Below are 24998 nucleotides of genomic sequence, written 5' to 3' on the forward strand. Positions count from 1 at the left end.
GGTTTGGGATGAGTTGGACCGTAGAGTGAGGGAAAAGCAGCCAACAAGTGCTCAGCATATGTGGGAACTCCTTCAAGACTGTTGGAAAAGCATTCCTCATGAAGCTGGTTGAGAGAATGCCAAAGAGTGTGCAAAGCTGTCATCAAGGCAAATGGTGGCTACTTTGAAAAATCTAAAATCTAAAATATATTTGGATTTGTTTAACAGTTTTTTGGTTACAACATGATTCCATGTGTTATTTGATTCCATATGTGATTCCATATACAATTAACACACTACCCTTTCCCACCTGGACAAAAGGAACACTGTTCATTGAGAATGCTGTTCATTGACTACAACTCAGCTTTCAACACCAGAGTGCCCACAAAGCTCATCACTAAGCTATGGACCCAGGGACTAAACACCTCCCTCTGCAACTGGATCCTGGACTTCCTGACGGGCCACCCCCAGGTGGTAAGGGTAGGCAACAACACGTCTGCCACGCTGATCCTCAACACTGGAGCCCCTCAGGGGTGTGTGCTTAGTCCCCTCCTGTACTCCCTGTTCGCCCACAACTGCGTGGCCAAACACGACTCCAACACCATCATTATGTTTGCTGACGACACAACAGTGGTAGGCCTGATCACCGACAATGATGAGACAGCCTATAGGGAGGTGGTCAGAGACCAGGCAGTGTGGTGCCAGGACAACAACCTCTCCCTCAATGTGAGCAAGACAAAGGAGTTGATCGTGGACTTCAGGAAAAGGAGGGCCGAATATGCCCCCATTAACATCGACAGAGCTGTAGTAGAGTGGGTCGAGAGTTTCAAGTTCCTTGGTGTCCACATCACCAATGAACTATCATGGTCCAAACACACCAAGACAGTCGTGAAGAGGCATGACAACACCTTTTCCCCTCAGGAGACCGAAAAGATTTGGTATGGGTCCCCAGATCCTCAAAAAGTTATACAGCTGCATCACCACCTGGTATGGCAACTGCTCGGCATCTGACCGTAAGGCGCTACAGCGAGTAGTGCGTACGCCCAGTACATCACTGGAGCCAAACTTCCTGCCATCCAGGACCTATATACCAGGCGGTGTCAGAGGAAAGACCCAAAAATTGTCAAAGACTCCAGTCACCCAAGCCATAGATGGTTCTTTCTGCTACCGCACAGCAAGCGGGACCGGAGCGCCAAGTCTAGGACCAAAAGGCTCCATAACAGCTTCTATCCCAAAGCCATGAGACTGCTGAACAAATAATCAAATGGCCACTCTGACTATTTACATTGACACCCCCCCATTTGTTTTTTACACTGTTACTACCTGTCACGACTCCGACCGAGGGTGACTCCCCTTCCCGTTCGGGCGGGGCTCGGCGGTCGTCGTCACCGGCCTACTAGCTGCCACTGACTCTTTTTCCTCCCCCTCCTTATGTGTTTATTTGGTACACCTGTGTTGAGGTGATTTATAATTAGTGGGGCTTTATTAGTCAGCCAGCCCGTACGGTTCTTTGTGCGGGATTGTTCAGCTGTATGTTGGATTCGGGAGTAGATGAACGTTTGTTGGTTTCGTTCATAATTTGTATTTTGGACTGGGTTTTTTGTCCTCCGTGTAGGGGACATTTGTTTGTTGCACCCAGTGTTTGTTCGTGTGGACGTTGTTTGCCAGTTGTGCATTAAAAGCACCAAAAAATTGAACTGTCTGTTGTTCCTGCGCTTGACTTCACACCCCCCGACACCCAGAGCGTTACAGAATCCCGCACCACTGAAATGGAGTCAGCAGGAGCAGCAGCCAACCCTCTCCCCTCGATGGAGGAACGGGTTCTCCACCACACCACCGTCCTCCATCGGATCGGATCAGCCATGGACCAAATGATGGAGAGAATGGATCGATGGGAGAGGAGTGGGTTCCTCTCTCCACCTTCGGTTTCCCCTCCTCAGGACTCTCCATCCCCCGGCTCCAGCGCGCTCCGTCTTACGCTCCCGAGGGATTATGATGGAGCGGCGGCGGGGTGTCAGGGGTTCTTACTCCAACTGGAACTATACCTGGCCACCGTTAGCCCCACTCCCTCGGGAGCGGAGAGGGTGAGTGTCCTCGTCTCCTGCCTAACGGGTCGTGCTCTGGAGTGGGCAAACGCAGTCTGGAATGGCCCAGACTCAGCGAAGGAGCACTACCCAGAGTTTACCCGCCGTTTTCGTGCCGTGTTTGACCACCCCCCTGCACCAGCTGTGGTCGGAGAGGACACACGGCCGATCGGTGCTGGGGGGTCCCGTCTGGGAGTCGAGATGGCAGGCGGAACGCTTCTCGATCACCCCAGGTGAGTCAGCACCAGACTCACCCAGAACCCCCTGTTGGTCACATGTTTGTCTTGATTTTTTTCCTTAAATTTTTTCCCTCTTCCCAGCATAGGGCGCTAGTCGATTCAGGTGCAGCTGGGAACTTTATGGATCGCGGACTCGCCCGTAAGTTGGGCATTCCGCTTGTGCCGATAGATTCTCCCTTTCCCGTGCACTCCCTAGATAGCCGGCCATTAGAGTCAGGGGTGGTCAGGGAGGCCACAGTTCCACTGGACATGGTGACGCAGGGGAATCATAGGGAACGGATCAGTCTCTATATTATTGATTCGCCTGCGTTTCCAGTGGTGCTGGGAATTCCCTGGCTGGCCCGGCACAATCCCAGTATTTCGTGGAGACAGGGGGTTCTCCAGGGGTGGTCAGAGGAGTGTTCTAGAAGGTGTCTGGGAGTTTCCATCGGTGCTACGTCGGTGGAGAGTCCAGACCAGGTTTCCCCGGTGTGCATTCCCCCCGAGTATGCCGATTTGGCAATCGCTTTCTGTAAAAAGAAAGCGACGAAATTACCACCCCATCGACCGGGAAGGGATTGTGCGATAGATCTCCAGGTAAACGCTGCGCTTCCCAAGAGTCACGTGTACCCCTTGTCCCAAGAGGAGACGTTGGCTATGGAGACATATGTCACGGAGTCTCTGGGACAGGGGTACATTCGGCCCTCCATCTCACCCGTCTTCTCGAGTTTCTTTTTTGTGAAGAAAAAGGGGGGAGGTTTGCGTCCGTGTATTGTTTATAGAGGTCTAAATGCCATCACAGTGGGGTTTAGTTACCCACTACCTCTCATCGCTTCGGCGGTGGAATCATTTCACGGAGCGCAGTTCTTTACAAAACTGGACCTCAGGAGCGCGTACAGTCTGGTGCGTATTCGGAAAGGAGACGAGTGGAAAACCGCATTTAGTACCACATCGGGCCACTATGAGTACTGCGTCATGCCGTATGGGTTAAAGAATGCTCCAGCCGTTTTTCAATCCTTTGTAGACGAGATTCTCAGGGACCTGCACGTGCAGGGGGTGGTTGTGTATATCGATGACATTCTGATCTACTCAGCTACTCACGCCGCGCATGTATCTCTGGTACGCAAGGTGCTTGGCAGACTGCTGGAGCATGACCTATACGTCAAGGCTGAGAAGTGTGTGTTCTCCAAACGAGCCGTCTCCTTCCTGGGTTATCGCATTTCCACCTCGGGGGTGGTGGTGGAGAGTGACCGCATTAAGGCCGTGCGTAATTGGCCGACTCCGACCACGGTAAAGGAGGTGCAGCGGTTTTTGGGTTTTGCCAACTACTACCGGAGATTTATCCGGGGTTTTGGCCAGGTAGCGGCTCCCATTACCTCACTGCTAAAGGGGGGCCCGGTGCGGTTGCGGTGGTCAGCAGCGGCGGACGGAGCTTTCAACAGGTTGAAGGTTCTGTTCACGGAGGCGCCCGTGTTGGCGCATCCGGACCCCTCTTTAGCATTCATAGTGGAGGTGGACGCGTCCGAGGCTGGGGTGGGTGCCGTGCTATCACAGCGCTCGGGTACGCCACCAAAACTCCGCCCCTGCGCTTTCTTCTCTAGGAAGCTCAGCCCAGCGGAGCGTAACTATGATGTGGGGGACCGGGAGTTGTTAGCGGTGGTCAGGGCTCTGAAGGTGTGGAGACACTGGCTTGAGGGGGCTAAGCACCCCTTTCTCATCTGGACCGACCACCAGAATCTGGAGTATATTCGGGCAGCTAGGAGACTGAACCCACGTCAGGCAAGGTGGGCCATGTTCTTCACCCGGTTCCGGTTTATATTATCCTATAGACCAGGCTCCCAAAACGTAAAGGCTGACGCACTGTCCCGCCTTTACGACACGGAGGATAGGTCCACCGAACCCACTCCTATCCTTCCCGCCTCGAGGCTGATAGCGCCAGTGGTATGGGAGGTGGACTCGGACATCGAGCGGGCGCTACAGGCGGAACCCGCTCCTCCTCAGTGTCCGGCGGGGCGGAAGTACGTGCCGCTTGGTGTTCGGGACCAACTGATTCGGTGGGCTCACGTCCTACCCTCCTCGGGACACCCTGGGGTGGCGAGGACAGTGGGGAGCCTTCGGGGGAGGTATTGGTGGCCTACCTTAGCTCGGGACGTTAGGGTTTATGTCTCCTCCTGTTCGGTATGCGCCCAGAGTAAGGCTCCTAGGCACCTTCCTAGAGGGAAGTTGCAACCCCTCCCCGTTCCACAACGGCCATGGTCTCATCTGTCCGTAGATTTCCTGACCGATCTTCCCCCGTCTCAGGGAAACACTACGGTTCTGGTGATTGTGGATCGGTTTTCTAAGTCCTGCCGTCTCCTCCCGTTGCCCGGTATCCCTACAGCCCTACAGACTGCGGAGGCCTTATTCACCCACGTCTTCCGGCACTACGGGGTGCCGGAGGATATCGTTTCTGATCGGGGCCCCCAGTTCACGTCCCGAGTATGGAGGGCGTTCATGGAGCGTCTGGGGGTCTCGGTCAGCCTTACTTCCGGGTATCACCCCGAGAGTAATGGGCAGGTGGAGAGAGTGAACCAGGAGGTGGGTAGGTTTCTGCGGTCGTATTGCCAGGACCGGCCAGGGGAGTGGGTGAGATACATTCCTTGGGCCGAGATGGCCCAGAACTCACTACGCCACTCCTCTACTAACGTATCCCCCTTTCAGTGCGTGTTGGGGTACCAGCCGGTCCTGGCACCATGGCATTCGAGCCAGACCGAGGCTCCTGCGGTGGAGGAATGGGTACAGCGCTCTAAGGAGACCTGGAGGGCCGTCCAGGAGTCCCTCCAACAAGCTGGGAGAAGGCAGAAGAGGAGCGCTGACCGCCACCGCAGTGAGGCCCCCGTGTTTGTACCGGGGGACAGGGTCTGGCTCTCGACCCGAAACCTGCCCCTCCGCTTGCCCTGCCGGAAGCTGGGTCCGCAGTGTGTAGGGCCCTTCACAGTCCTGAGGAGAATAAACGAGGTGTGTTATCGATTACAACTCCCTTCCTATTATCGTATTAACCCCTCGTTTCATGTGTCTCTCCTCAGGCCGGTGGTAGCTGGTCCCCTGCAGGACGGTGAGGTGCCGGAGGTCCCTCCCCCCCCTCTGGACATCGAGGGGTCCCCGGCGTATACGATACGGGCCATTCTGGACTCGAGACGCCGGGTGAGGGGCCTGCAGTACCTCGTGAACTGGGAGGGGTACGGTCCGGAGGAGAGGTGCTGGGTACCGGTGGGGGACATTTTGGATCCGTCAATGTTGAGGGATTTCCATCGCCTCCATCCGGATCGCCCTGCGCCTCGCCCTCCGGGTCGACCTCGAGGCCGGTGTCGGCGCGCTGCGGGAGCCGCGCGTCAGAGGGGGGGTACTGTCACGACTCCGACCGAGGGTGACTCCCCTTCCCGTTCGGGCGGGGCTCGGCGGTCGTCGTCACCGGCCTACTAGCTGCCACTGACTCTTTTTCCTCCCCCTCCTTATGTGTTTATTTGGTACACCTGTGTTGAGGTGATTTATAATTAGTGGGGCTTTATTAGTCAGCCGGTACGGTTCTTTGTGCGGGATTGTTCAGCTGTATGTTGGATTCGGGAGTAGATGAACGTTTGTTGGTTTCGTTCATAATTTGTATTTTGGACTGGGTTTTTTGTCCTCCGTGTAGGGGACATTTGTTTGTTGCACCCAGTGTTTGTTCGTGTGGACGTTGTTTGCCAGTTGTGCATTAAAAGCACCAAAAAATTGAACTGTCTGTTGTTCCTGCGCTTGACTTCACACCCCCCGACACCCAGAGCGTTACACTACCAGCTGTTTATTATCTATGCATAGTCACTTCACCCCTACCTACATGTAAAAATTACCTCGACTAAACTGTACCCCAGCACATTGACTCCGTACAAGTACCCCCTGTATATAGCCTCGTTATTGTTATTTTATTGTGTTACTTTTTAATAATTTTTTACTTTAGTTTATTTGGTAAATATTTTCTTAACTCTTTCTTGAATTGCATTGATGGTTAAGGGCTTGTAAGTAAGCATTTCACAGGCGGATGTGAGAAATAAAGTTTGATTTGATTTCATAGTTTGGATGTCTTCACTATTATTCTACAATGTAGAAAATAATAAAATTAAAGAAAAACCCTTGATTGAGTAGATGTGTCCTAACTTTTGACTGGTACTGTACTGTAGGACATCAATATGAGTAGAGACTAGAGTGTTTGGCGGTTGGGCAGACAGCAGCATGCCACACCATGTGAACAGAACTCTGAAGTAGACACTCAGCACCAGGTTCAATCAGGATGTGGGCCAGGGTTCCCCACGAGCACAGGCAGGAGTTAAAATGGCCACAGCTTCCTGTGCCAGAACAGCAGAGTGAGAGAGCAAGCACACATGGAAAATAACAAGACCTCATCTAATCGAATTGGATTAAAATCTGATTCTCTTTTACAATAACAATGGGCTGAAAACTGTTGGGCCAATGACCATATACAAACAACAGAGTTCTAGGCAAATCAGATTTTTAACAAACGTTTTACAAAATTACAAACGTCTATTTCTTCTGTTAAAAATATATTAGTTGTGGCACATTCTTGCTTTGACCAAAATTATTCTTAAACGTTTAGGCTGGCTGTGTTCCATTGCCACAGGCTATTTTCAAAGGGAAACACAATTGAAGTTAGTTAATAAACAGGGGAAAAATGCTTTTGGTGGCCAGACAATTCACCAATAGTTGTGGGCAAGCAATGCAAGGTACAGTATTATTATTATTTTTTTTACAATATACAGATGTAGGATCTTAATTTGATCACTTTTTTGTTGCTGAGAATTTTACTGCACCGCAGGAAATGCAAACTTGTAGTGTATTTGAGTTTTTAAGTCTTCTAAAGTTTGTAATTTCCACTTGGAAAATTCAGACTTGATTTGCCCTCATGAAAAAATGTATCAGCCACTACAAAAATGTCCATTCATAATAATCCCCATAATATTTAACATTTCCTGTTTATGCAGGATTATTTTCTTGCTTGCAAACTGGCTCAAATTAAGATCCTACATCTGTAAGGGAACAATTCCTAGTGTTAGTGAGATATGAGACATTGAGACCTTGAACATGCATAACATACAGTAGGACAATAGTTATAGGTCTCACTCTCACGGAATCACTGCAGAAGTAGCAGATCATTTGATTTCCCATTTCAAAATGCTTAGTGTAGTGTGCCAGCAAATCCTTTGAATAACATGTCAGACTAACATGTTCAAAAACAATACATGTACTTATTAATGTTGTAAAAATTTTGTAAAATTGATTTTCACAAAGTCATTATTATTTCACAGATAATGAGTGCAAGCATGTGCACATGATCCGAAGCAGGCCATAAAGAGACTGCATGAGAGAGATGAGAGCACATTCCTCCTGCTGATCAAAGGAGAGGAGAGAGAAAAGAGCAAACTGTCCACTAATCAGCCCGAGGCTCAAACCCCTACAACCTCTTCAGAATTCCACACAGCACACAGTGAGCCTGCTCTCTCTGAAACACATTCAATTTGGGGGGGGGGGGCATTGCAAAAATCACATTCTCCATTCTAATAAAGAGACACTCAAGTCAGAGTTTACCCGAGGATTTTTTTCAGCAGTGGTGGAAAAGCTAGTGTATGGGGTTGGGGTTGTGGTAGTGGGAGTGGCCAATGGCGTGCTCTCCAACCTAAAATTTTAGAGCCCATTCTCTTGGCCACAGATACAAAGATTTTATGTTTTAAAGCTACAATATGTAACTTTTTGGGAGACATGACCAAATTCACATAGAAATGTGAGTTATAGATTTTTAATTCCGTTGAAAGCAAGCTTAAGAATTGGTAGATCTGTTCTATGTGTGCTATTTCTATGCTTCCCATTCTGAAGTTTCGTTTTTGAGTCTTCTTTTCGGTTTTGTACACCAGCTTCAAACAGCGGTTTAGATGATACAACGATTCTCTACACAATGACAGCTTATTTTGTCACATAAACTGAAATTAGGCAAACTATAACCAGGAAAATGGTAGAGCGATTTTTGCATAGTGCTTCTTTAAAACTAATTTCCTGCAATTCTACACAAGAGAAAATATTACAGTTTTAAAGCTACACTATATATACAAAGTATGTGACACCCCTTCAAATTAGTGGATTCGGCAATTTCAGCCACAACCATTTCTGACAGTTGTGTAAAATCGAGCACACAGCCATGCAATCTCCATAGACAAACATTGGCAGTAGAATGGCCTTACTGAAGAACTCAATGAATTTCAACGTGGCACTGTCATAGGATGCCACCTTTCCAACAAGTCAATTCGTCAAATTTCTGCCCTGCTGGAGCTGCCCCGGTCAAATCAAATTTTATTGGTCACATACACATGGTTAGCAGATGTTAATGTGAGTGTAGCGAAATGCATGTGCTCCCTCTGCTGTTTCCTGTAGTCCACGATCATCTCCTTTGTTTTGTTGACGTTGAGTGAGAGTTTATTTTCCTGACACCACACTCCGAGGGCCCTCACCTCCTCCCTGTAGGCTGTCTCATCGTTGTTGGTAATCAAGCCTACCACTGTAGTGTCGTCTGCAAACTTGATGATTGAGTTGGAGGCGTGCATGGCCACACAGTCATTGGTGAACAGGGAGTACAGGAGAGGGCTGAGAATGCACCCTTGTGGGGCCCCAGTGTTGAGGATCAGCAGGGTGGAGATGTTGTTTCCTACCTTCAGCACCCGGGGGCGCCCCGTCAGAAAGTCCAGGACCCAGTTGCACAGGGCGGGGTCGAGACCCAGGGTCTCAAGCTTAATGACGAGTTTGGAGGGTACTATGGTGTTGAATGCTGAGCTGTAGTCAATGAACAGCATTCTTACATAGATATTCCTCTTGTTCAAATGGGATAGGGCAGTGTGCAGTGTGATGGCGATTGCATCGTCTGTGGACCTGTTGGGGCGGTAAGCAAATTGAAGTGGGTCTAGGGTATCAGGTAGGGTGGAGGTGATATGATCCTTGACTAGTCTCTCAAAGCACTTCATGATGACAGAAGTGAGTGCTACGGGGCGATAGTCATTTAGTTCAGTTACCTTAGCTTTCTTGAGAACAGGAACAATGGTGGCCAACTTGAAGCATGTGGGGACAGCAGACTGGGATAGGGATTGATTGAATATGTCCGTAAACACACCAGCCAGCTGGTCTGCGCATGCTCTGAGGACGCGGCTAGGGATGCCGTCTGGGCCGGCAGCCCTGCGAGGGTTAACACGTTTAAATGTATTACTCACGTCGGCTATGGAGAAGGAGAGTCCACAGTCTTTGGTAGCGGGCCATGTCGGTGGCACTGTATTGTCCTCAAAGCGTGCAAAGAAGTTGTTTAATTTGTTTGGGAGCAAGACATCCGGGATGGGATGGTTTTCTTTTTGTAATCCGTGATTGTCTGTAGACCCTGCCACATACGTCTCGTGTTTGAGCCGTTGAATTGCGACTCTATTTTGTCTCTATACTGACACTTTGCTTGTTTGATTGCCTTGCGGAGGGAATACCTACACTGTTTGTATTTGGTCATGTTTCCTGTCGCCTTGCCATGATTAAATGCGGTGGTTTGCACTTTCAGTTTTACGCGAACGCTGCCATCAATCCATGATTTCTGATTAGGGAAGGTTTTAATAGTCACAGTGGGTACAACATCTCCAATGCACTTCCTAATAAACTCACTCACCGAGTCAGCGTATACGTCGATGTTATTGTCTGAGGCTACCCGGAACATATCCCAGTCCACGTGATTGAAGCAATCTTGAAGCGTGGAATCCGATTGGTCAGACCAGTTTTGGACAGACCTAAGCATGGGCGCTTCCTGTTTTAGTTTCTGCCTATAGGAGGGGAGCAACAGTCATGGTCAGATTTGCCGAAGGGAGGGCCGTGTATGCATCGCAGAAGTTAGAATAGCAGTGGTCCAGTGTTTTGCTCGAGCGGGTACAACAATCAATGTGCTGGTAGAATATAGGTAGCCTTGTTCTCAAATATATACACGGCTGTGACTATAATCAAAGAGAATTCTCTTGGGAGATAATGCGGTCGGCATTTGATTGTAAGGAATTCTTGGTCAGGTGAACAAAAGGACTTAAGTTCCTGTATATTGTTATGATTACACCATGAGTCATTAATCATGAGACATACACCCCCACCCTTCTTCTTACCAGAGAGATGTTTGTTTCTGTCGGCGAGACGCATGAAGAAACCTGGTGGCTGTACCGACTCTGACAACATATCCCGAGTGAGCCATGTTTCCATGAAACAGAGAATGTTACAATCTCTGATGTCTGTCTGGAAGGCAACCCGTGCCCTAATTTCGTCCACCTTGTTGTATGGAGACTGGATATTGGCGAGTAATATGCTCAGAAGCGGTGGATGGTGTGCTCGCCTTCTGAGTCTGACCAGGAGGCCACTCTATCTGCCTCTCCTGCGGCGACCGTGTTGTTTTGGGTCGGCCTCTGGGATTAGATCCAATGTTTAGGGTGGAGGTCCAAACAAAGGATCCGCTTCGGGAAAGACGTATTCCTGGTCGTAATGTTGGTAAATTGATGTCGCTCTTATATCCAATAGTTCTTCCCGTCTGTATGTAATAACAATTAAGATTTTCTGGGCTAACAATGTAAGAAATAATACATAAAAAAACAAATTACTGCATTGTTTCCTAAGGAAGTGAAGCGAGGCGACCATCTCTGTCTGTGCCATCTTGCATCATGTAAGATGCAAGATGGCAACTGTAAGAGCTGTTATTATGAAGTGGAAACATCTAGGAGCAACAACAGGTCAGCTCTGAAGTGGTAGGCCACACAAGCTCAGAGAATGGGATCGCAGAGTGCTGAAGCGCATAGTCCGTGAAAATAATCTGTCCTCGGTTGCAACACTTCCAAACTGCCTCTAGAAGCAACGTCAGCACAAGAACTGTTCGTTGGGAGCTTCATAAAATGGGTTTTCATGGCCGAGCAGCCGCACACAAGCCTAAGATCACCATGCACAATGCCAAGTGTTGGCTGGAGTGGTGTAAAGCTCGGCGCCATTGGACTCTGGAGCAGTGGAAACGTGTTCTCTGGAGTGATGAATCACTCTTCACCATCTGGCAGTCCGACGGACTAATCAGGGTTAGGTGGATGCCAGGAGAACACTACCAGCCCCAATGCATAGTGCCAACTGTAACATTTGGTGGAGGAGGGATATTGGTATGGGGCCTTTTTTCAGGCTAGGCCCCTTAGTTCCAGTGAAGGGAAATCTTAACACTACAGCACATTTGTGGCAACAGTTTGGGGAAGGCCCAAATGATCTAATCTCATGCAATGAACCTCTCATCACAATACACTTCTTATCCACACCTTAGTAGTGTTGATAGAAGTGCCACTGCCTTTCTTCTGATGGAAATCTGCTTTTTCTCATTCACTACTTCATGTTTTTCTGCCTGTCATTAGATACAATGTGATAGGGGGAGAGAGGGGCTTCACAGTATGGTTAGGGAATAATGAGGAAATCCCCTTTTGGACAGAAATAGCTCAGCAAGAGACCGGCTGCCCTCTCCACACCTCCCACTGAGGGTAGGGTCTAGGGTCTTATTACCCACTACTAGGGTTGGGCAGTATCCAGATTTTCATACCATCATACCATTTCTGTACAATACTGGGGAATGCAGTATTACTGGAAGTGCACACAAGGGGTGCTATAAAAAATATATATACACTGCTCAAAAAAATAAAGGGAACACTAAAATAACACATCCTAGATCTGAATGAATGAAATATTCTTATTAAATACTTTTTCCTTTACATAGTTGAATGTGCTGACAACAAAATCACACAAAATTATCAATGGAAATCAAATTTATCAACCCATGGAGGTCTGGATTTGGAGTCACACTCAAAATTAAAGTGGAAAACCACACTACAGGCTGATCCAACTTTAATGTAATGTCCTTAAAACAAGTCAAAATGAGGCTCAGTAGTGTGTGTGGCCTCCACGTGCCTGTATGACCTCCCTACAACGCCTGGGCATGCTCCTGATGAGGTGGCGGATGGTCTCCTGAGGGATCTCCTCCCAGACCTGGACTAAAGCATCCGCCAACTCCTGGACAGTCTGTGGTGCAACGTGGCGTTGGTGGATGGAGCGAGACATGATGTCCCAGATGTGCTCAATTGGATTCAGGTCTGGGGAACGGGCGGGCCAGTTCATAGCATCAATGCCTTCCTCTTGCAGGAACTGCTGACACACTCCAGCCACATGAGGTCTAGCATTGTCTTGCATTAGGAGGAACCCAGGGCCAACCGCACCAGCATATGGTCTCACAAGGGGTCTGAGGATCTCATCTCGGTACCTAATGGCAGTCAGGCTACCTCTGGCGAGCACATGGAGGGCTGTACGGCCCCCCAAAGAAATGCCACCCCACACCATGACTGACCCACTGCCAAACCGGTCATGCTGGAGGATGTTGCAGGCAGCAGAACGTTCTCCACGGCGTCTCCAGACTCTGTCACGTCTGTCACATGTGCTCAGTGTGAACCTGCTTTCATCTGTGAAGAGCACAGGGCGCCAGTGGCGAATTTGCCAATCTTGATGTTCTCTGGCAAATGCCAAACGTCCTGCACGGTGTTGGGCTGTAAGCACAACCCCCACCTGTGGACGTCGGGCCCTCATACCACCCTCATGGAGTCTGTTTCTGACCGTTTGAGCAGACACATGCACATTTGTGGCCTGCTGGAGGTCATTTTGCAGGGCTCTGGCAGTGCTCCTCCTTGCACAAAGGCGGAGGTAGCGGTCCTGCTGCTGGGTTGTTGCCTTCCTACGGCCTCCTCCACGTCTCCTGATGTACTGGCCTGTCTCCTGGTAGCGCCTCCATGCTCTGGACACTACGCTGACAGACACAGCAAACCTTCTTGCCACAGCTCGCATTGATGTGCCATCCTGGATGAGCTGCACTACCTGAGCCACTTGTGTGGGTTGTAGACTCCGTCTCATGCTACCACTAGAGTGAAAGCACCGCCAGCATTCAAAAGTGACCAAAACATCAGCCAGGAAGCATAGGAACTGAGAAGTGTCTGTGGTCACCACCTGCAGAACCACTCCTTTATTGGGGGTGTCTTGCTAATTGCCTATAATTTCCACCTGTTGTCTATTCCATTTGCACAACAGCATGTGAAATGTATTGTCAATCAGTGTTGCTTCCTAAGTGGACAGTTTGATTTCACAGAAGTGTGATTGACTTGGAGTTACATTGTGTTGTTTAAGTGTTCCCTTTATTTTTTTGAGCAGTGTATATACAGTTGAAATCGGAAGTTTACATACACTTAGGTTGGAGTCATTAAAACCAGTTTTTCAACCACTCCATACATTTCTTGTTAACAAACTATAGTTTTGGCAAGTCGGTTAGGACATATACTTCGTGCATGACACAAGTAATTTTTCCAACTATTGTTTACAGACAGATTATTTCACTGTATCACAATTCCAGTGGGTCAGAAGTTAACATACACTAAGTTGACTGTGCCTTTAAACAGCTTGGAAAATTCTAGAAAATTATGTCATGGCTTTAGAAGCTTCTGATAGGCTAATTGACATCATTTGAGTCAATTGGAGGTGTACCTGTGGATGTATTTCAAGGCCTACCTTCAAACTCAGTGCCTCTTTGCTTGACATCATGGGAAAATCAAAATAAATCAGCCAAGACCTCAGAATTCTTTTTTAGACTGTCACGACTTCCGCCGAAGTTGGCTCCCCTGCCTGTTCGGGCGGTGCTCGGCGGTCGTCGTCACCGTCCTACTAGCCGCCACCGATCCCTTTTTCGTTTGTCTGTTTGTTTTGTCTTATTAGCTTCACCTGTGTTTCTGTTTTCGGTTAATGAGCTTCCCTATATTTAGTAGGTAGACCCGCCCTTGTTTTGATCGGGATTGTCTTTATTTTTGTTACGTGTGTGCATTGTAGGCTGAGGTGTATTTTCTTTCTTTCACTTGACACCCTGTGGTTTTTGGGTTGTCACGTTATATGTCCGCGCCCTGTATTTGTTGGGCTTATATTTTGTGTGTGCCTTATTAAAGAGCACTATACCCCCAGTGGAACTCTCTCTGCGCCTGATTCCTGCACCCACCTAGTCCCGCGTGACATAGACCTCCACAAGTCTGGTTCATCCTTGGGAGCAATTTCCAAACGCCTGAAGGTACCACGTTCATCAATACAAACAATAGTAGGAATGGGCCAAAATTCACCCAACTTATTGTGAGAAGCTTGTGGAAGGCTACCCGAAACGTTTGACCCAAGTTAAATATTTTAAAGGCAATGCTACCAAATACCAATTGAGTGTATGTAAACTTCTGACCCACTGGGAATGTGATGAAAGAAATAAAAGCTGGAGCAGAGGAAGGCTCCGGCCATGGAGCAGGACTGGACGCCGTGCCTGGACTGGGAATCGGCGCAGGTCGCATCGGACTGATGACACGCTCCTCAGGTCGAGTGCGTGGAGCCGGCACAGGACGCTCCCGGCTGGGGAGGCGCACTGGAGGCCTGGTGCGTGGAGCCAGCACAGGTTTCACCGGACTGATAACACGCTCTTCAGGGCGAGTGCGGGGAGCCGGCACAGGACGTACCAGGCTGGGGAGGTGCACTGGAGGCCTGGTCCTGTAGTGGTGGGATATTCTGTCACGTTCGTCGTATACATAATGAGCGGACCAAGGCACAGCGTGAGTAGAGTTCCACATATTTATTAAAGTGAACCTTCAAAAACAACAAAGAATAAACAAACGTGCAGTTCGTAGCGCACATAACACTAAATCAAAACAAAACAATATCCCACAAACGCAGGTGGGAAAAGGACCACACTAAATATGATCCCCAATTAGAGGCAACGATCATCAGCTGCCTCCAATTGGGAACCATACTCACACCAACATAGAAATTCAAGACTAGAACATCCCCTAGTCACGCTCTGACCTATTGCACCATAGAGAACCCCAAAGGTCAAGGCGTGACAAATAAATTATTCTCTCTCCTATTATTCTGACATTTCACATTCTTAAAATGAATACATATATATACATTTTTATATATGCACAAAACAATTTAGGCAACAGGGATCTTGATCCAGGAGGGGATTGAATGTCTCTGATGTAACCAAGAAGCTTGATCTTGACATCCAGCAACTTAGCTAGCAAGTTAGCAAACCAAATGCATAACTGGAGCCCTGAGCTGGATATAATTTATTTGACACATCGTAGATTTCTTATACACTGAACAAAAGTCTAAACACAACATGTAAAGTGATTGGTCCCATGTTTCATGAGCTGAAATAAAATATTGCAGACATTTCTCTCAAATGTGGACAAATTTGTTTACATCCCTGTTAGTGACCATTTCTCCTTGGCCAAGATAATCCCTCCACCTGACAGGTATGGCGTATCAAGAAGCTGATTAAACAGCATGATAATTACACAGGTGCACCTTGTGCTGGGGATAATAAAAGGCCACTCTATTATGTGCAGTTTTGTCACACAACATAATGCCACAGATGTCTCAAGTTTTGAGGGGGCGTGCAATTGGAATGCATACTGCAGGAATGTCCACCAGAGCTGTTGCCAGAGAATTGAATGTTCATTTCTCTACCATAAGCAACATCTAACTTCATTTTTGAAAACTTGGTAGTACATCCAACTGGCCTCACATTCACAGACCAAGTATATGGCGTTGTGTGGGCAAGCGGTTTGCTGATGTCAACATTGTGAACAAAGTTCCACATTGTGGCGGTGGGGTTATGGTATGGGCAGACATAAGCTACAGACAACAAACACAATTGCAATTTATCAATGGCAATTTCAATTTATAAAGAAACTGTGACGAAATCCTGTTTGTCGTGCCATTCACCCCCCGCCATCACCTCATGTTTCAGCATGATAATGCACAGCCCCATGTCGCAAGGATCTGTACACAATTCCTGGAAGCTGAAAATGACACCACAGCGTATTCCAGTTCCCCCTAATATCCAGTAACTTCACACAGCCATTGAAGAGGAGCGGGACATCATTCCATAGGCCACAATCAACAGCCTGATCAACTCTATGCGAAGGAGATGTGTTGCGCTGCATGAGGCAAAAAGTGGTCACACCAGATACTGACTGGTTTTCTGATCCACGCCCCTCCATATCTGTATTCCTAGTCCTATAGATTAGAGCCTAATGAATTTATATTAATTGACTGATTTCCTTATAAAAGGGTATATCGCCCAAAACCTACCCACTACCTCAGTTCCTACCCCGCGGGCATAGGGGGGGCCTACTCCCGTTCCCTACCCAAACACAGGCCTACTCGGTAGCTACATCCCAAATGGCACCCTTTTCCCTATGGGCCCTGGTCAAATGTAGTGCACTAAATAGGAAATAGAGTACCATTCGTGACGCATCCAGTGAGCCCACATCTCAACACCAGGACGGTTCCATGTCTCTTTCTCAGAGCTGAGGGGACTGGGATACAGTAACGCCACCACATCCAGGCAGGTGTCCCAGTGGTTTGAACAGCGGCTGAGGTTCAGACATCAATTTCCTCTCCCTGCCTGCTTCGTGATGATTCCCAACATACTGGGACTTTCTCAATATCTGACCTGAGAGGCACGCAAGTGACGACGCCCCTCCAGTGCTGCTCTGTCGCTGCAGTACTAGCCTGGCTTTAACCAACTTTTTCACACTTCATGAGTTTGCATTTCGCAAGACAGGGAAGTGCCCATTCAAAAGAAGAATACACCCTAGATATAGTCAGCCTAAGAACAATAGGATGAGATATTGCTATATGGACTGAGACAGTTATCTTCAAACAATAAGAATGTATTGCTAAACCAAATACAACATGTCAAACACTGACAATGACACAATTTATGGTACGCCTAATTACTTCAACACTCTTGAGTACTGTATCCCCAGAAGACACAGATGAGATCACTGATGCAACAAATCACAATCCATTTTCATTCTTACTAAGATGGTTAGTTACATGATAGGGTTCACCCTGGAATGAGTGAGAGACTCTATCACACAAGCTCCTCTCTGAATGGACCATCCTATTCTGCTGCCAAACTACATGAAGCCCCAGAGGATAAACTACCTTGGGGAAACTACTCTCATCATGTGACCCCTTGCTAACAATCCACCCTTTTAACCAGCATTGATGGGTCTCTGTAAGATTTACTATGTTAAGAAAACCATTACTCTGATGCCTGTAATGAATGCAAAGATGAGGCCAGACACATAACCCCCTGGAAAACATGATGAGGACATACCAGCTGCTTCACCCTAAAAGCTGAGGAGATTAGGAGCGGTTCTAAAATGAAGACCACCACTGGCCGTCAGACACATGACAATAACAAGATTATCCAAAATACTACAATAAAAAAATATATGATTATTCGGCACTTACAGTGAGACGATAAGAATGCTGTGTTAAACAGGTCAAAAACAGCCTCCCATGTAAGTGCCAAGTCTTCATCTCCTGAGCATGACAACAAGTCAGATGCCCTAGCATACTAGAACTGCACAGTATTATCAGGATTATATTAACTGAAGTTCTATTATTTTCTAACACACATAGTAGTAATATGTTGTTAGAATTTTGTGCTGCTTGCAAGCATTATTCATTATTTGATTTGGATACATACTATCTCTGTCACGCCCTGACCTTAGAGTTCCTTATTTTTTCTATGTTTGGTTAGGTCAGGGTGTGACTCGGGTGGGAAAGTCTATGTTTTCTATTTCTTTGTTTTTGGTCGGGTGTGGTTCCCAATCAGAGGCAGCTGTCTATCGTTGTCTCTGATTGGGGATCATATATAAGTTGTCATTTTCCTTTTGGGTTTTGTGGGATCTTGTTTTCTGTTTAGTGTCTGTACCTGACAGAACTGTGCGCTTTTGTTTTCACTTTGGTTATTTTGTTTGAGTGTTTTTGAAAATAAAAATCATGAACACTTTCCACACTGCGCTTTGGTCCACTCCTTTCGACGAGCGCCGTAATCTTGCATGACATAGTATGGACTGGTATTTTGTAGAACAGACATTGAACATCATATGGCAAAGGTCACCCATTTGAGAGAGTTTACCGGGCTGACATTCTCATCAGTGTTTCTCTTGGTATGACACCACTGCCATTTCCCCTGCTCTCGCCAAAGATCCCACCACACATCATGCTAACAACAGCATTTTTCTGCATTTTAAACAGCTGAAAATTTGCCCTGAAGTGTACTGTGATTTAGTCATACAGTACACTTCAGGGCAAATTTTCAGCTGTTTCAGCTGCCAGTTCAACATCTGGCAGTCCGAAGGACTAATCTGGGTTTAGCAATGCCAAGCGAATGCTACCAGCCACAATGCATAGTGCCGACTATAAAGTTTGGTGGAGGAGGAATAATGGTCTGGGGCTGTTTTTTATGACTCAGGCTAGGCCCCTTAGTTCCAGTAAAGGGAAATCTTAATGCTACAGCATACAATGACATTCTAGATGATTCTGTGCTTCCAACTTTGTGGCAACAGTTTCGGAAGGCCCTTTTCTGCTTCAACATGACAATGCCCCCGTGGACAAAGCAAGGTCCATACAGAAATGGTTTGTTGAGATCGGTGTGAAAGAACTTGACTGACCCGCACATAGCTCTGACCTCAACCCCATCGAACACCTTTGGGATGAATTGGAACACCGACTGCAAGCCAGACCTAATTGCCCAACATCAGTGCCCGAACTCACTAATGCTCTTGTGGCTGAATGGAAGCAAGTCCCCGCAGCAATGTTCCAACATCTAGTGGAAAGCCTTCCCAGAAGAGTGGAGGCTGTTATAGCAGCAAAAGGGGGACCAACTCCATATTAATTCCCATGATTTTGGAATGAGATGTTTGATGAGCAGGTGTCAACATACTTTTGGTCATGTAGTGTATTTAAATGATATTGAAATCAATTTCATGTTTATTCAATTGAGTTTTATTTAGCTATTTGGCTACTTTATTTTGCTATTTTGCCTCAATGTATTTCATGGTGTAGCCTAACATATGTGCAATGATGTGCCAAATCTTGATTTAGTGCATTATTATAGGGTAAGCATTAGAATAAGCCGCCTCAATATTTGCAGCCATTACGTGATAATATCTCTAGGAGCTGATCCGTCGTCAGTATTGTGGAATAATTCTAATGTTAAGGTAAGATTTGAATGGAGAAAGCTGATCCGAGAGCAGCGCTCCCTTTCTTTCGATGACGCACTTAGTGAACATTCTCTCTGCGTGGTGTTTTGGGAAACGCATGTTACATCTTCGGCCGTTGTAGGAAAGATGCATCGTTAAAACACCCGTAAGCCTAAGTTCCATCGCTATTGGGAAACCGGGCCCTGGACTGTTTTTTGTTTTCTCAGCCTGACAGTAATTGTCACGTATAAAAGATTCAGCATGGAACAAAACTGTTGCATGGATCAGACATCTTCACTGAAACCCCAAGGGGATGGATGATTAAAACCAAGACTTCAGACTGTTCTGTAAAACAAGATGTGCTGCCTTCAGAACAAGCCCAATAAACAATTTCTAAATCAATATTTTCCACAGACGCGCATTCCCTTTGACGTTCTGTTTTCAGAACGGATAAATTGTAGAGGAGATTTTTTTATTTTTATAATACGATTCTGAGAACACTATGACCAGTATGACCACTATGACCATTGTGACCACTGTGACCACTATGCCCCCTATGACCATTATGACCACTATGACCACTGTGACCACTGTGACCCCTTTGACCACTGTGAGCAATGTGACCACTATGACCATTATGACCACTATGACCATTATGACCACTGTGACCATTATGACCACTATGACCACTGTGACCATTATGCCCACTGTGACCATTATGACCGCTGTGACCATTATGACCACTATGACCACTGTGACCATTATGCCCACTGTGACCATTATGACCGCTGTGACCATTATGACCACTATGACCACTGTGACCATTGTGACCATTATGACCAGTTTGACCATTATGACCACTGTGACCACTATGACCACTATGACCACTGTGACCATTATGACTACTGTGACCACTATGACCATTATGACTACAGTGACCACTATGACCACTGTGACCACTTTGACCATTATGACCACTGTGACCACTATGACCACTATGACCACTATGACCATTATGACTACAGTGACCACTATGACCACTGTGACCACTTTGACCACTATGACCATTATGACCACTATGCCCATTATGACCAATATGACCATTATGACCACTGTGACCCCGCCCTCTACCTGTCTGGAGACAACTTCCTCTACTCTACTAATGAATCTGGGCTGGAGAAGACAACCACTACCTCATGTTTCTCAACAATGTCAACAACTTATGCAAGTACATGGTACGATAAACCACTGATTTGTTACACCAGTTCAAAATGAATCTGTTATTATTAAGGTTTTATTGTGTAATAACTACAGTACATGATTATTTTTGAGTAACGCCCACCACCTTCCTTAGACTATTCATGTGAAATAAAGGGATTCTGAATTACAGTGTAAAACACAAGACACTATCTGGATTCATTCTCATTGCATGTAAACAATACATACCATGACCATGAAAATTAACACATTTGAAGGAAGTGTTTGGCTGGGTGATTAAAGTGTGCAGTATTACTGAACACACTTCTTGGTGTTCATATACAGAGCTAACAAAACATTAGGAACACCTTCCTAATATTGAGTTACACACCCCTTTGCCCTCAGAACAGCCTCAATTCGTTGAGGCATGGACTCTACAAGGTGTCAAAAGCGTTCTACAGGGATGCTGGCCCATGTTGATTCCAATGCTTCCCACAGTTGTGTCAAGTTTGCTGGATGTCCTTTGGGTGGTGGACCATTCTTGATACACACAGGAAACCGTTGAGTGTGAAAAACCAGCAGCGGTGCAGTTCTTGATACACTCAAACCGGTGTGCCCTGCACCTATGACCATACCCCGTTCAAAGGCACTTAAATATTTTGTCTTGCCTATTCAGCCTCTGAATGACACACATACACAATCCATGTCTCAATTGTCTGAAGGCTTAAACATCATTCTTTAACCTGTCTCCTCCCTTTCATCTACACTGATTTAAGTGGATTTAACAGGTGACATCAGTAAGGGATCATAGCTTTCACCTGGATTAACCTGGTTAGTCTATGTCATGGAAAGAGCAGGTGTTCCTAATGTTTTGTTCACTCAGTGTATGTGAAATAGAAATCATTGACCTGAATAATGACAAGGAATTTGGAATATGTGTGAAGTCACTGTTCCTGTTATAGTTCTGAAAGTGTGCACTGCACTGCACACAGAAGAGGAAAGAAGAGGAGGAAGCTGTCTGGCCACTAATGGCCAACTCTGACATTGATCCATATAACAGAAAATATATATTAAATTCAGGTGAGATTTTGACATGCTGTGTACTACTACAACAGAGTTGACAGTCTGTCTTTTCAGTTTGGAACTATACTAACTACTGTTTAGGGATTGATATTAACAGACAACCTTCTTGCACTTTTGAATATAAGTGGACAAAAATTGTGTGACATTAAAAAAGCTTTTATCATGTCATGTATTCTTGATCTCTTTATGTTACACCGGATCTTGACTGGGTTACCTTCTTGTAAATCAAAGGCTTGTGCAACCTAAGGTATTCACCCAACTGTGAGAATGTGGCTAGCACCACTCGCTTTGCCGGTCAAGCTAATTTAAATCACCTCAATGTTTTTTTTAAAGAACCACAAACCATCACTGAAGCTTTCAGTGATGCTGATTTCGATTAGGAAGTGGACTCCACCCAAGAGTGTTAAAGATGCTTGTGTTTGTAAGCTACTACACAGTGCATTTGGGTCACCGTTTCTCTCACTCGCTTTTCTCATTTAGTAGTTAGTACTTTCATTAGACCTACACCAAGTTTCACACTAACATCTGCTGTCAGCTGTAGTTGTGTTACTATATACATGTTCCTTTTCAAACTTCAATGAAAGATTGAGAGGGTGCCATCATGCAACATTTACATACTGTATTTTCAATATGCTCCTTTGAATGTCAATCATTCCAACTGACAACACATCTGCAATTGTAATCATGGTCAAAGACAAGAATAGGAGAGTAGGTCTGACATAAACTACAAACCTTGTAGACTTGCCCATATGTTCCATTTCCAACCACTTCTACCAGCTCAAATATCCCAGCAGGATCCTGAAACAAGAGGACAACATTACATTACTTCACATTAATTGAAAGGGCACAAACATAAATATATAAAGTCATTTTGAAAGCACCTGATCAGAATAATGTTGGACCTTTAGGTCATCACTTAAACGGAATATTTCATGGCATGGCTCCCTACAAGTATGTTTCATTTGTTCACACTTGTACCATGCCAACACCATATTTCTACTGCCTTATTATTGTAACTTAGACAACTTTACTTTTATTTTTATTTTTAACTCAAGTTATTTTACCCCCAATCATTCAGTTGCTTATGAAACAGTTGTAAATCTGACAAACCAAAAACATATTCACTTCTGAAAGCAAAACATGTACAGAAAATTGCATCAATGGTTTCATAATATTGTGACAGGAAAGCTCAAACAATTTGTTACAACGTTGCTCACTTTTTGTTACAATGTAGCTGACGTTTCCTTAAATGAATAGACTACAGTTTGAATCGACTACGACAATGTTTACACAAAAGTCAACCTACATTTCAATGAATTAGACGTTGGCACAACTATAACTCACCCTCAAAGCAGAGAGGTCAATATTGTCCAAACTTCGTGTAGTGCAGTCTCGCGCCATAGCTATGGCGTTGTCAGACTACTGCAACTAGAAAGAGGACATGTAGTTGATTTTCCTAAAGTTAACGGTTTCACTGTGTCAGTTCATATTGTATATCTGCTTCTGCAGCGAGTCTCACTAGCGACGAACACAGGAAACTTCTCATCCAGCGAAACCCGGAATATGCTGAGGAAGCTAGCCCCCCCCAAGAAAACCAAATTCGAAAAGTTCACTTTTTTGAACAACTTTCTCCAACATCCGCAAAATAACGTGTTGATTGTTCATGCCTTCAGTTATTTTTTATCTCCATATAGTTTTACCAATTACATAATATACAGTAGTAGCCTAAGCCTAAACATGTATTACTATAATAACAACATTGTAAGAAAACGTCAACATCTGCATTATGAGAGATTGCCCAATCCAAATATATAATAGTGACCTTGGCCTGCAGGGGGAAAAAATGACAGTCCCATAAAAAATGATTTATTGATCATTCTTTCACTTTAACAATTATATTTCATGTTTCTAAATATGTTGTTACTCATTAGTTGACAAAATGGTTAGCAAAAAAACAAACTGTGAAATATCAAAAGTAATGTACAACAGATTTAGCTGTTAGATTCAGCTTCAGTGCATTGCTATGCTGTTCCTCCAGCTCCTTCCTGACTGGCATTGCTATTCTTAATGAGTGACTCACATGGTTAACGATGACTAGTCTCTGTGACTGTGTCATTCTCTACACAGTGTGACCGGTAGCAGGAGCAGGACAGGGTCTGTGGCGGCTGACCCCTGAACAGGACCACTGTGTAAGGTCACAGAGGGCCCATTCTCTAGCCAGGACACAGACAATGCGGAGCCATTATGAATTAGCAGAGAGTAATGTCATGACATTCTTCTGTAAAGTTGAATTAGAGAATGAAAGAGTGTATGAGAGAGCAGGTTCTGTGTGTGAGAGTTTAAACATGGATGTTTTAACATAGAGGGTTCTAGCGTTGTGGAAGTGAGTTTGACATTTATATTTTTATGGAGCCACCCCATTGCCTCTCTCTCCACTGCAGCCCCCCCATTAACTCTCTCTCCATTGCAGCCACCCCATTGCCTCTCTCTCCACTGCAGCCACCACATTGCCCCTCTCTCCACTGCAGCCTCCCCATTGCCTCTCTCTCCACTGCAGCCACCCCATTGCCCCTCTCTCCACTGCAGCCACCCCATTGCCTCTCTCTCCACTGCAGCCACCACATTGCCCCTCTCTCCACTGCAGCCTCCCCATTGCCCCTCTCTCCACTGCAGCCACCCCATTGCCTCTCTCTCCACTGCAGCCACCACATTGCCCCTCTCTCCACTGCAGCCACCCCATTGCCTCTCTCTCCACTGCAGCCACCACATTGCCCCTCTCTCCACTGCACATAAAGCAACTGAAGTAGTACAACAATGCATTCCTGTAAAAATAAAAACACACTTCTACCATTCATTTCTCTGCGAGTGGCATACTGCAATGATTCACAGGTTCTGGCAACCTTTCTGACTAACTCCAAAGCAAATCTTAGGGGGGTGCATGGGGGGAGGGTTAGGAGAATGGTCTGTATTCAAACGCCTCTTGAACTTCAGCCAGATGGTTCAACTTCTGCCAGTTGCTCTCATAATACAAACAGCCAACATATGCTGGCGCTGAGAATTTTCAACTGAGTGCCTGCCTCTGCCTGGATACAGACAGAGAAGACAGTGTAGTTATGATTTTTTCCCCTGTTGTATTTGACTCCTCTTCCACTGTTCAGACAGATGCCGCCAGTCTTAAACTGTCTCATACCCTCTGACTTTTCACTGTTCAGTTTGGAACTGATGTGTCATAGATTACCAGTTATTCTAGCATGGTTTCACTT

The 24998-nt window shown here is 46.1% G+C and overlaps 1 protein-coding gene across 1 annotated transcript in view; it reads right to left on the reverse strand.

Moving 5' to 3' along the window:
* LOC120062551 (mitogen-activated protein kinase kinase kinase kinase 4-like) overlaps window positions 1–23136 on the reverse strand; it is an 88212-nt gene extending 65076 nt beyond the window's left edge. The window contains exons 1-2 of the mRNA XM_039012607.1: window positions 23080–23136; window positions 22468–22533 (exon numbers count right to left, since the gene is read on the reverse strand). Coding sequence (XP_038868535.1) covers window positions 22468–22533; window positions 23080–23136 — 123 coding nt within the window. The remainder of the gene's footprint in view (window positions 1–22467; window positions 22534–23079) is intronic.
* Window positions 23137–24998: the final 1862 nt, after the last annotated feature.

The sequence above is a fragment of the Salvelinus namaycush genome, chromosome 17, assembly GCF_016432855.1.
Source record: "Salvelinus namaycush isolate Seneca chromosome 17, SaNama_1.0, whole genome shotgun sequence".
In the NCBI taxonomy this organism is placed as follows: domain Eukaryota; kingdom Metazoa; phylum Chordata; class Actinopteri; order Salmoniformes; family Salmonidae; genus Salvelinus; species Salvelinus namaycush.